Below are 12,416 nucleotides of genomic sequence, written 5' to 3'. Positions count from 1 at the left end.
ATTAGATGATGAGAAAGCAAAGCAAAGGCACAATCTCTGCAGTTTCCTAGCAATAAGCAATGATGAAAATTCCATCCAGGAAACAGAAGGCATTTCTGAAGACTATGATATGTCATTGCTAACCACAGAAAACAAACTGGGATCATGTCAAATGACATGTGAACCTGACTTGGAAGCGAAGCTGGTAAGTTTAAACAGTGAAGAAAAAGAAATCTCTCAGTGTTGCAATTCAAATGTACTTGATAATGTGCCTGATAACACAGAGGGCAAATGTCCTTTAAAAGCAGAAAAAACTAGGTCAAATGCCTGGGCTTTTTTTTCAATTAATTTATCTACTGAGGAGTGGCAGATGGGCTTCAATACTCAAGTTTCTCTCTCTCCTTGCTCTGAGGATAAATGTGTAAGTGAACAAAGATCTCAAAAAGTGAGGAAACCTGAACAGACTCACACAAACAGTTCAGCAGAGCTAAACTGCTATCAGTCAAATGAGGGATTGGTAAAGGAAAACTATCATGAAACAGAAACTGAGGAAGTTGGCAATGTCATAAGCAATGGTGTGTCCGCATCTCCAACTGGTGAAGTGCACTTTGATTCCCTAGTGGAAGCCAGGGCTGCCTTCATGCAGGGTTCGAGTGAAGCAGATATGCCGATAAATGATGCTACACCAATTACACTGAAGAGGAAGAGACACAGGAGAATTGTCAACTTAGCACCAAAGTTTAACCTACCAAGACAGATCTTTGCTCATACAGAGGAAGGGAAGGACATCCTGATAAGAGAAGATATTCCCCAAAATAATGTTTTAGAAGTGAGGCAAAAATACTTTCTAAGCAAGAACTGTGAAGAAGCACATGAACAGGACCATACATTGCAGGAATATTCCTCACCCACTCCGGATGCAGGTGCTCTGTTACATAATATTTCTTACATTCATTCAGGACAATGTTCTCCTATATCAAAATATGCCTGCAGAGTTTGGGTAGATTCCAAAACAAAGGAGGTGCAAGCTACAACTCTTCAGCAACAACAGATAGTTAATAAAAAAGAAGATGAGGTTGAACATGTTTCTTCAGTGGTTACAAACGGCCAGCCAGATAATTTATCTTCTGTTAAAGTTGTTTCTGAATATCTAGAAGATTCTACTCCATTGGCAAGCTGCAGTGAAAATGCAAATGGAGCAGATGACTCTGAGCCACCAAAGACATCACAACTTGAAGATTATCAAGATGCAGATGTGAAATGCAGTTTTCTGGGACTTCCCTTATCATTAGGATTTGCTTTTCAACTTGTGCAGCTCTTTGGTTCTCCAGGTCTTCCACTGGGTATAATGCTTTTCTTACTACTCCTATGTAAAATAAAAAAAACCCACAATCCCCTCAAAACCACAAACAAAAAACAAAGCACTCCCTCCAAACCAAAAAACAAATGAAAAGACTATGGTTAGTTAAATATTAATGCTGTTGAAACAAATCACTGCTATTTTGGTGATAGTTTTTAGTTTGTACCTAAAATCCTCAGTCTCTGTCAAAGGGGCTTTTGGTTTGGCCTTGTATTTGCAGTCTTTTTAGTAACAAAAATTGACTAAATCCTTGCTTGCTGAATTTTTAATATATCCTAGTAAGACTTTTCTGTGTTGATTACAGAACTAAATGATGTTTTAATACATCCTACTCAGTAAGATTTTACTGTGATGATTATGGAACTAAATGAAAATGTGGTACAAAATGCATGCACTTATATAAAGGCTACATATTTGGTTTTCTATTCCAGATAGTGACATTTTTTTTATTTTAATAGAGTTTTCATACACTCTTATGTCGCTTAGATGCTGTTGAAAAACTTCCCCAAAATCTAATTTAGTTTGAAATTGAATATCAAGCTTACAAGATGTGTTCTGATAGTGAATGTCTTCTTTTTAAGTGTGCCTGATTAATAAGTGTCCCAGTGATGTATACTTACCTTCCAGAGCTCCAGATGTCTTATTTTTGTGCTTTCAGTTTAATACTTCTAAGTTAGCAGGTAAAAAATGAGCAGTCCTCAAAGGAATTGAATGTGCCAGCCATCATTTCCCAGTATACTTCAGGCTAATGTAATCCCACAGAGCTGTAACCAGTGAAAACAACAGAGTTTTGTTTGAAAGTCACCCTAGAACATCTGCTGAAAGAGCCATATTTCCTGTGCATAGTGTTTTTCAGCTTCTTGGGTCCAAAATTAGTGGAGAAACTGTAACTTTCATTTAGCCATCAAACAGAATTAAAAAATACAGGGCAGCTTTTCAGTATACCTTTACATTTTTTTTCAATAGATTTTAAAGTTAAGCATGAATTTTCATATGAAAATTTTAATCTGACAGCTGAGGAGCAGCTTATGTCATTTTATCTGCTCAAACTGACCTCAGGATTCTTTGTTGTTTTTTAAAAGTTGATGGCAATGCCACCTGCCAGAACAGTGATGCAAATCATAGGAAGCATTATTTGGCTTTAGGTCCCTAAAGGGGGACCTAAAGGACTGCTTTACCTAAGTCTGGCACCACACTCCAAAGAACTTGCCATATAGAGCTGAAATTAAGAAAGGGAGTAGTGCTGATGTCCTCAGCTGTTACATACAAAACATGTTTCTTCTCCAAACTTGGTTAATCTTTGTATTTGTGATCTTAAATGTCATAATCTTAGAGGGAGTTGGCCATGACTTGAAAACAGGCATCTTCCATGAAAGAAAAAGAATAACAAGGCATTCAGAAACACTCAATAGGTTAGTGAACCAAATGTCCTTCTTCTCTGAGTCAGTAACAGATGACATTTTCTGGAGTTTAGGTGAGTTTGCTTTGGAAATAACCTTCAAGAAATACAAATCCACCCCAATATCTCTCTGGAGCTCTGCCAGCTTGTGATTGCTGACTGCTGGGGTTTTCCCACCAGAACTGTGCCTGACTGACCATGTTCTCCTTTGTTATTATTTTCCTACAATTCCACAAGTTGTCCTGCTTTCTTTTTTTTTTTTGGGCTATACAATACATTGACAGGCAACTATTTATTGATGCACACATTTGAGTGGTATTAGTTTACAACACTTGGAATTGCAGTCAGTCTTTATTGAAATTATTTTGGAGGGGAAATCTTTGGTAAATAAATGAATAAATGTCTTTATTTATAAATGGAAGACTTAATTACATGTCTTGCTTGTATGATTCTTATATAAGACCAGAATATATTTGAGACAGTTTTCCTATAAAGAACCTCTTTTCAGCTTCTTAAACAGTGTTACAGTTAAAACATTTTAGGAAACACCTTCTCTACTGATAGTGCACAAATTCTTATAATTGAGCATTTTAAATTTTAAAGGTTGTCAGTTAAGTTAAATTTATTTTAATTTAATGGCTGAAAACTTTATTTTTCTTGTGTGTGCCTATTTTTATGGGAGTATGTGTGGGAAATGAAAGTATGGTAGGAAAGTCTTTGTCTAAATAAAGAAACGAAACCCAAATCTCCTTCCCCCTCTTTCCCCTCTTGTGCACTGGCCTTAGAGTCCAGAAATTGTGAATTCTGATTTTACTGCTGGCTCATTTGAATATCTGCTTTTTAAAAAAAATTATATAAATAACATGTGCAAAAATCATAGTTCAGTGATATATTTTGGCTGTGGAGAAATCTGAACACTCAACTGCAAAAAATATTTTCTTCTGCAGAATCCTTGTTGCCAGATGATTATATAGTTCCCCTTGACTGGAAAGTTTCAAAGATGATCTATTTACTGTGGAAGACCTCTGTGGAGGTATGAATTTTAGGGGATTTTGGAAGGCTTTCCAATATTTTAGGTGCAAAGGGGAATTCGTCAGTTCTTTGTTCGTAAATTTACTTTAATATCCACAATGAGGAGACAGATGTATTTTGTCCTCCTCTGAGTATTTCTAAACCAGCTCATTGGCATGGTAGGATTCAGGTTTTAAAATATCAACTTCAGAAGTGTGAGCAACTACTAGTTAAAAAAGGGTGAAAAAACTTTGATACCTGTGTCTTGACCTAACCTATGTTCATTAAGTACAAGCTACCATCATTCAGATATTTTCTGTCTTATAGTTTTCTCTCATCATCTGAGCAGATCTCATCCTCCATCACCTCTGCTAGAGCTGCAGCAGAGAAGTTATTCTGCGTGACTGTGGGCAAATTAATTCTCTTTGTCTAGCTGGAAAGTGTTAACTTACAAATTACTTTTTTTCCTTGTCCGGTAGTGGAAATCAGGAAAGTCCTGATTACAATGAACTACTAATTATAAAAATAAGAGCATGGACTTTGTTCTTACCCAAAATAACATCTCTTGTCAAGTACTTTCTTTTTGCTGGACTATTGTTATCTATTTTAGGAAAAACAGAAAACAAACGGATTGCAGAAGGAAGATGGCTTGACTAGTAAGTATATTCTGTGATACAAAAACTGTATAAAATTCTTCTTATCAAAGGGTTTTTCATTACCAGTGAGTGATAACACTCCTCTTCATGCAAAAGCACAATGATGGGATAAATTAATTTATGCTGCCATTGATCATGTCCATGGTCCACAGAGCTATGGTTGCTGTCATCACTTCATTTTTCCTCATCTAAGTGCTAAAATTGCCTTATAAAGTTTCCTACATTGAAATATTCCAGTAATTAGTTCAAGTTTATCCATTCAAGATCAAAATGGTGTTTAGCGTGATATAGTCTTTCTTGAGACTTAACTTCCTTGAAAGGTTGAGTATCTTCAAGTTAATTAAACTTCATTATCACTAAAAGTTGGCAGCATAATAATAGAACCATGGAATTATTTAGGTTGGAAAAGGCCTAAGATCATTGACCCAACCATTAACTCAGCATTGCCCAAGTCTGTCCCTCAGTGCCACATCTACCTGCTTTTTGAACACTTTCGGAGATGATGATTTCACTGTTTCTTGGGGACCCTGTTCCAATGCCCAGCCACCCTTTGTGAATACATTTTTCCTAATATCCAATCTAAACCTCCCCAGTGCAACTTGAGGCCATTTACTCTTGTTCTGTCATTTGTTGCCCAGGAAAAGAGACCAACCCCCACCGGGCTGCACCCTCCTTTCAGGCAGTTGTAGAGAGCAATAAGGTCCCCCCTGAACCTCCTTTTCTCCAGGCTAAACACCCCCAGCTCTCTCAATTGGTCCTCTTCAGATTTGTGCTCCAGACCCTTTCCCAGCTCCATTGCCCTTCTCTGGACATGCTCCAGCACCCCAGAGTCTTTTTGTAGTGAGGGGCCTCACCAGTGCTGAGTACAGGGGGACAATCACTGCCCTGGTCCTGCTGGCCACACTATTGCTGATAGTGTACCATTGGCCAGGATGCCATTGGCCTTCAGCTGGCTCATGTTCAGCTGCTGTCAAACAGCACTTGAGGTCACACACCTGGGCAGTAAGAGATATCAGGGTTCATGTGAAGCTCTGGACTCCTGCATGCATTAATTCCTGCAGTCTGGAGGTTATGGGATAAGGTTGTTTGTTGTCTTTTTCCATTATTTCCATATTAATGCACTACAATTTCACAGGTTCTGTAACAAGTTTAAAAATACACAACAGTAGTTCCCTGAAAGCTGGTAGAATTTGCTGTCTAAAATAGGAGAGAAGTTTCTGTGTTTTAGAAGAAAGGCTGCTTTTGGAGAGGCAGCGTAAGAATGGGAATAGACACACACATGCATGGGTGTTGTCTCTCACTCCCCACCCCTTATGAGAAACAAACCAGAAAGATTTCATTTATTTTATAGGCCTTTAGGAGGCAAAAATCAAGAGGATTCTGAAAAAAATAAAAACTTGTTCTAGAAATACTCTATCCTGACACAACAGAAATGACAGACTATGTAAGATAATTTCAGGTGGTTTTGGCTACAGTTTGTAATTTCTTTATTTTTAGATGATATTATTAATCTTGAAGATATAAATAAAAATCACCAAGAGAATCAAGACTCATCTGAAACACTATTAGACATGGAGCTATGTCAAGATGTGATAGAGAAGAACATCATAACCTGCACTGGCTGTCTGGATGCTGCATTTCATCAGTCATGAGTGACTGTCTTAAATTCTGCATGAAAAAACAGGTAATCAGTCACCTTTTGAATGTTTTACTCTTTTATTATATTTGACCAAATATCTAAAGAATATTGTTTGTTATAATTTTTAAGGTGCATTTAGTACCCTCCAATTTACTTGGGTTTTATTTGAGTTAGGGTTGAGGGTTGTTTGGATATTGTTTCTTTCAAGCCTGAATGGGGAAAAGAGAAGGCAGTATTTTGTTATTAAAGCCATATGATTTTATTCTTTCTTCTGAAATCTAAAACATGTGTGGTGAAGTGAAAGCAGCAGGGTAGGATGCCTAAGAGGTGGAATTTATTCCCATTTTGGTTGCTGTGGCAATCTGTTGTGAGTCATCACAGTCCTACTTTCCTTGTCTTTTCAGCATGGAGAGTAATGCTGGCTCCATTAAGGGTCTAATTATGAAAAGAACTCTATGAATAATAAAACAGTATTTCACCAAATTATGAAGAAGTGGCAGTTGTGCTTTTCAGTGGAGAAACAGTAGCAAGAGGTCACTGGAGTAGTAAGACTCTATATATTGAAGTGTTCAATTTTCATTAATGTTTTCATTTGGTGTGACAAAGAATGCTATCGTGTTCTTGTTTGTCTCATGAATTTTTGAACCCTTTGGTAACTTGCCAAAGTTTCTTTGGTTTGTTTATGAGAGATATTCTGGGAAGATTGAGATAAAAAGGAAGGATTATGGGTTCCAGCAGGAAAATGCTAGCTTAACTTCTCTATCATTTGCCATCAGTTGTTTGTTCTAAAATGGAAAATGGATTAATCTGTAGTTTTTAAACAAACAGAGGTACATAGAAATAGAGTAACTTGCACCATGAGCAAACTGAGCCAGAAAAAGATTCCGTATCCTGAGGCTTAAATTGTTCCCTTCCAGACATCACAAGACTGGTGGAATATCACCCACATGGGGTTTGGTCAGGGGGTCTTTGTCACCTGGTGCCCTGTGCCTGACCTGACCATGCCTCCAGTCGATGGCTGGAACAGGAGTCAAGGAGGTGGGTGTGCACTGTTGGAACTGTTAAATACATGGATGTTTTCGCAGTGGATGTTCATGTCAGAGGAGAAGTAGCTGAATACTTTGGGTTGGAATTGAAACCTCTTGAATGGGGTTTAATTTGATGATATGGTATTTGATTTGATGACAAAAATGACATTGCAGGCTGATTAGCTGGTACCAGCTACCAATGTAGGAAGATGAGGGAGATTTCTGTGAACTACGTGGCCCAGCGAGCACCAGTCTTGCAGGGTGCTCTCAGCACAGATAAGAACATCTGGTAGCAGTATTTTCCTCTTAAATAATCAGATACTACAATATTGGGTAAGCAAATAAAAAATATTTTCACAAAATACTTAGGTCTACACCTGCTATCAATTTTTAGAAGCTACTTATTTATAATATTGCAATATGAACACTCTAGAGGCAGAATTTTGGCTTATGGTCCTGACTAGATGTCTGTATGGGTTTGTATCCTAAGCTATTATCCAGAAATGTCCAGGTTATTGATTAAATATTTATATGCTAAAGAAACAGATGTGAAGAGCTGTGTTTGCTTCCTGGGAGAAAATGGTGAAATATATTTTTTTTTCCTTTTGTGCTTTAAGAAAGGAAAGACACATGCTAGCAAATTGTCCTGCCTTATTGTCTGTACCTTTATCTGGTTGCTGAATCCAACAAACTGTTTTTTTCCCATCAGATTTACTCCCTTTGTCTGTCCACTCTGCTACTCCAAAAATTGTTTCAGTCTTCCTCTCCTGCTTGTCATGAGTGCAGCAGAAATGACCCAGAGCCCTGTGTGCTTGTGACCCAGCCGCTGTCTGCTGCTAGTTTATGTTGTCTTGCAGTCTAACGCTCTAGTGTGTCAGCTTGTGTTAGTTCTATGGAATATAGAATGAGAGTAATGCAGACTTTGCCACGAAAGAAGACTCCTCATCAGTTTTGGGCTTATAAAAAGGCCTTGTACTGTCTCTGCAGGGCTTGCTCATTGAGATCTATGCTGGAATGGGGAGATACAGCTGGAGGTTTTTGTTTTGCTTTGTTTTAGTTCAGCATCTGAAATGAGTCAGGGAAATTCCTGAAGGCTGTTGGAGGGAGAGGATAGGTTTAGGCTGCTCTGAAGTTGGGATCTGCCATCTCAGACCAGGCTGATGCAATGGGTAACTGCTGCCCAAAGTGTGAAGTGCCCTTCCTCCCAGCCCTGCTCCAGACAGCAGCTCCAGCACTTGCTGGCTGACACAAAGCCACTTTGTGTCACTAACCCCACAGCAAACAAATCAATACTTTCCTGCTGGACTGAGGCATTTAGATAAGCTGGTGTAAGGTCCAGCTCAGTGCCAAGGCTGGGGCAAAGGAGCAGATGAGGTTGTGCAGCTGCAGATATGAGGATAGGATGTGCAGGTTGTCCTGTCTGGGCAGCAGTCAGCTCTGATATCAGGGGCCATGTATTCTGCAACCAAACCTTCAGGTGGAGGACTCTTTTAAGCTTTTACAAATTTAGGATGTTAAAAGAATTAAAGCAAGAAAAGTATGTGGAAAGGAAGAAACATACCTTAGGGTTTTCAGTCGGCTCATGCTCATTGTCAGGCACAGGATACGGGGTAATGCAGACCCCACGTGAGTATTCCAGTGCTTCCACAATGTCTGCATGCAGGCATTGTAAAAGACAGGTGAGTTTTCCTGATTGATGGTGCTCCTGGCTTTGAGGGATAAGGTTGTCTTGCCTCACCACAAAATAATTCCTCTCTGGTTCCTGATTAAAGCAGACTTGCCAAGAATGATGTCCCAGAGTGGTTGTGAAACTGTTGAGGTGAACAACTGTAAATGTTGAAATGGATTTCATTCCTTCAAATGTCAGGGGGAAATAAAAAACTAGGAAAATTGAGACAATCCTACCAAAAAGATTTTAAAATCATAGGAAATCAAGGAAGAGCTAATATGATCATTTTGGTCCCTTTAGATTGGAAAGCAAACTGAGCATTACTGGCCAAATACAACTTAATCTGTTAGCCAGATGAACATGTTTCTGTATTCATGTTGTGTAAGGGTGTTTGTATTCCAATGGGAGGGTGAGCAGTGTTCCTCTGTGAAAACACAGGGTTAATCTCAAGTTTTTGTGAGAGCTCCTTATTGCAGCATTGGCAGCACATGAGTATTTGTTCTGGAGATTAAGCAAGAGTTCCCAGTTTGAGAAATGTCAAGATCAGTGAAAACAGCATTATTTTGGTGCCTAGAAGTTCTCCTTAGACCAGGACTCACAGATGTCAGTGCAATTCAAATGTGTCTGTTCAAGCATTTATCTGCAGGGCTACAGCAAAGCAAAAGCTGACATGTTTTGAAGTACAGCAGTCAGTAACTCCCTGCAGGAATACTTCTTCCACAACAGCCCTGAAGGATGTGGTTTTAATGGGACAAATCTCTTGGTACCCCGTGTTATCGCTCCTCCTTTCCCTGACTGTGCTATTCCCAGCACTTCCCCTTGCCGGCTGTGATGCTTCTGAGTGAGGCAGTTCAGCTGTAACATCTAACACATGAAGATATCCAAAAAGTTTTTGGTCTGGACTATGGAACTGAAACAAATTGTCCTAGAGCCCATGAGATCAGCAGGACGTGGGCAAAAAAGTAGGAGTATACAGCTGGGACAGGTAGGACTGGTTTTTGGCTAAAATGAAAAAAATTAATCTCAAGGATACAAAGCAGACTAAAGCAGTTTTCCAGTATTGCCACAGAAAATATCATCCCATGGTCAAACTTCTTCCAGTTGCTATTTTGATACACAGATAACAGTGAAAAACTTATCTGTCCTTTGACATTTAACCACTTATATTAAACAAAATGAAGCATGAAAAAGTGCACAGAACTGTGACCAGAAAACCTCACCTGCCTTTTACAGTGCTTATCAGGAAAACCTGGCTCAAAAAGTCATTCAAGCAGAGTCTAATTACCTGGGAGAGTAAGTGCTGCCCACAGCAATGTTGCTGGAGCTCTCGGGAAAGAGCAACAATTGGTTGTGCCAGTGCCTCACACTAACTCTATAACATGAAAGCCTGTGAGGTCCTGAGTGCATGTAACAGGGGAACTAATTCACATTGTAACAAAAAAATTGAGATGTACCTGTACTATGGTGGTATTGGTTGAACAGCTGTTCATTATATATGGTTTGTGACTGTGTTACTCTTATTATTTTTCAGCTTTGAGGTGGTAAGGTCCTTACTGCTTCTAATTTTGACATCCAAGTTCCTATCTTCCTTTTCCACTCTCCTTGCATTCTTTTATTTTTCCTTTGCTTTCCAGTGCCTGCTTCTGTTGCATCCGCATGCTTCCTCTCCATTCTTTTTAACTTTTTAAAAAATAACCGACAGTATTAGAAATTTTAGAAAAAATTAGGAACCAAGAGTATTAGAAACTTTAAAAAACATTGGACAGACTCTTTGCAGTCTGAGGGCTGGATTATCTGTTAAGTCTTTTTGCCGCCTGTGCTGTTGTGGAACTTCAGCAGACCCTCTTCTTTTTTTTTCTATTTCAGAAACTTCTCGCTTTAATTCCACTATGGAAGGACTTCAGTTGGCCATCAAGGATTTTAAATGTGAGGGATAACCTGGAAGAAAGAAACCACTGTAGATTTTTTGGTGTACATCTTTGGCCACCTCCCCCCAACACTGCCCCCTGATATCAACCTCTCTGACCACGTAATAATGATCAAAATTGAGATAATTTTGTGTATGGCAAAAGGTCATTTTCTGAAGCCATTTGGGATTTACACTTTGTCAGTACATCCTCAAGTGTGGTGTAAAGAGATTGAGAGTGGAGACTAGAGGCATTTGTCACTTATGGGGTGTGAGCTTCAGGCTGTAGTATTTCATTAACTTGTATCAGGATCCTGGATATCGCCACAGAAGCAGGCAGTGATGCTCACCTGCAGGGAATGGTATTTGTTATGCATCTTAGCTGCCTCCTTCTGCCTTCACCCTCAGTCATAATTGCACCCAGTCCCTTTACAACCTCAGATGGTAAAAATCTTCATCTGTCTTTCCTATTCACTCATCCAGAGGTGCACAACTTCCCTTCTTTTCACCTGAAACCAGGCTTTAGGCTTCTCCTCAGCTAGACTCATTGGGGAATTTGGGACTACAGAAAAAAGAACATTTCACTACAGAACTGATTCAAACATGCTGGAGGAAGGGTGTGTGTGGTTTGTGGTAGACTGAGAAGATGTATAACTAGCACTGGTAAGCAGTGATTTGATGTTTCTGTTAGTGGTGTTGGAAATATTTATGTATTTAGAGATAAACAAATCATAATTAATTATAAAGAGCAACCTCTGTCAATTATGAGGCATGCATAAGGTTGGACACTTCCTTGTAGGGAGAGGGAGTGACAGCTGTCACCTCATTTAACAATAAAAGTGTGTGAAAAGATTAAGGAAAAGCAGGAAACTTGGTTGCGTCTACTTGTCAGAGGTAGTATTTCCCACTTGAGCAGCTTGCAGATCCTGAATATTTCTCCATTCATTCTTTCATATCCTGTTCCTCACCTTTCCCTGCATGTGCTTATACATCAGCTGAAGATCCAGAACTTGACTGAACTTGTGCTGAAGCTCCACCATGGTCAAATTTGCCAATGTGTCTCCACTTTCTAAATACTGCATCTGTATGAAAACAGTTAACAATGTATGTATTTCTAAATTAATGTTGTACCACTGGAGAAATTGTCTGGCTGCACTGTTTGAATGCATCTCCCATGTACATGTGTGTGTCTTCCTTGGCTGGAAATGTCCTGTTCTACCAGCAGACCATTATACAAACTGTAAAGGGGAGGACGAAGGGAGCTCATACCCGCCATAACCACAGCTTCAGCCTTCTGTGTTGTACTAGTGGCACCAGACAAGTTAGTTTGATTTCAGAAAAATGTCACTCAAGGATTAATACTGTCTTCGTACTTCTATTTATTGAGCGAGAAATCTGAATGCCTCTATTTTCTGTTACTGAATCCTGGCCTTCCTCAAGAATGCTTGAAATAAAAATAGTTTTCAAAATCTCACAGTACTCTTGTATGGGCAAGTCATGTTTCATCTCTTAGTAGAGTGTTGCCAGTTCAAGTTTAATTTGACCCCCCCCCCCCCTCCAAGTATCTATGAAATTCAAAATTTCTGTCTCTTCCTTCCTGCTATATTTTCCCTACTTGCTTCAGTTAGTGTTGGTGTGCCATGTCCCTGTGTGTGAACACTCTCTTTAGCACTATTTGGAACCTCCGAACCTAAAGCTCCAGCACTGAGGTTTGGTGGTGGTGTGTGCTTGGGGCATACCTGGAGCTGGCTCCTAACCAAGCTGGGCAC

The 12,416-nt window shown here is 39.3% G+C and overlaps 1 protein-coding gene across 3 annotated transcripts; it reads left to right on the top strand.

The window, feature by feature from the left end:
* The first annotated feature begins 273 nt into the window (after positions 1 to 273).
* Positions 274 to 12,121, top strand: LOC128804312 (uncharacterized). Of its 3 annotated transcripts, none has more exons than XM_053971979.1 (5): positions 274 to 902; positions 3,686 to 3,771; positions 4,360 to 4,405; positions 5,903 to 6,089; positions 10,608 to 12,121. In XM_053971979.1, the coding sequence occupies exons 1-4, from the start codon at positions 350 to 352 to the stop codon at positions 6,055 to 6,057; spliced, it is 840 nt and encodes a 279-aa protein (XP_053827954.1). In that variant the 5' UTR covers positions 274 to 349; the 3' UTR covers positions 6,058 to 6,089; positions 10,608 to 12,121. The 3 variants fall into 3 exon arrangements, with proteins under 3 accessions (XP_053827954.1, XP_053827952.1, XP_053827953.1); XM_053971977.1 differs by having other exon boundaries at positions 274 to 1,322; XM_053971978.1 differs by lacking the exon at positions 10,608 to 12,121 and adding an exon at positions 6,962 to 7,257 and having other exon boundaries at positions 274 to 1,322.
* Positions 12,122 to 12,416: the final 295 nt, after the last annotated feature.

Source organism: Vidua macroura, chromosome 2, assembly GCF_024509145.1.
Source record: "Vidua macroura isolate BioBank_ID:100142 chromosome 2, ASM2450914v1, whole genome shotgun sequence".
In the NCBI taxonomy this organism is placed as follows: Eukaryota; Metazoa; Chordata; class Aves; order Passeriformes; family Viduidae; genus Vidua; species Vidua macroura.
This window is presented reverse-complemented; position numbering and strand designations above follow the sequence as displayed.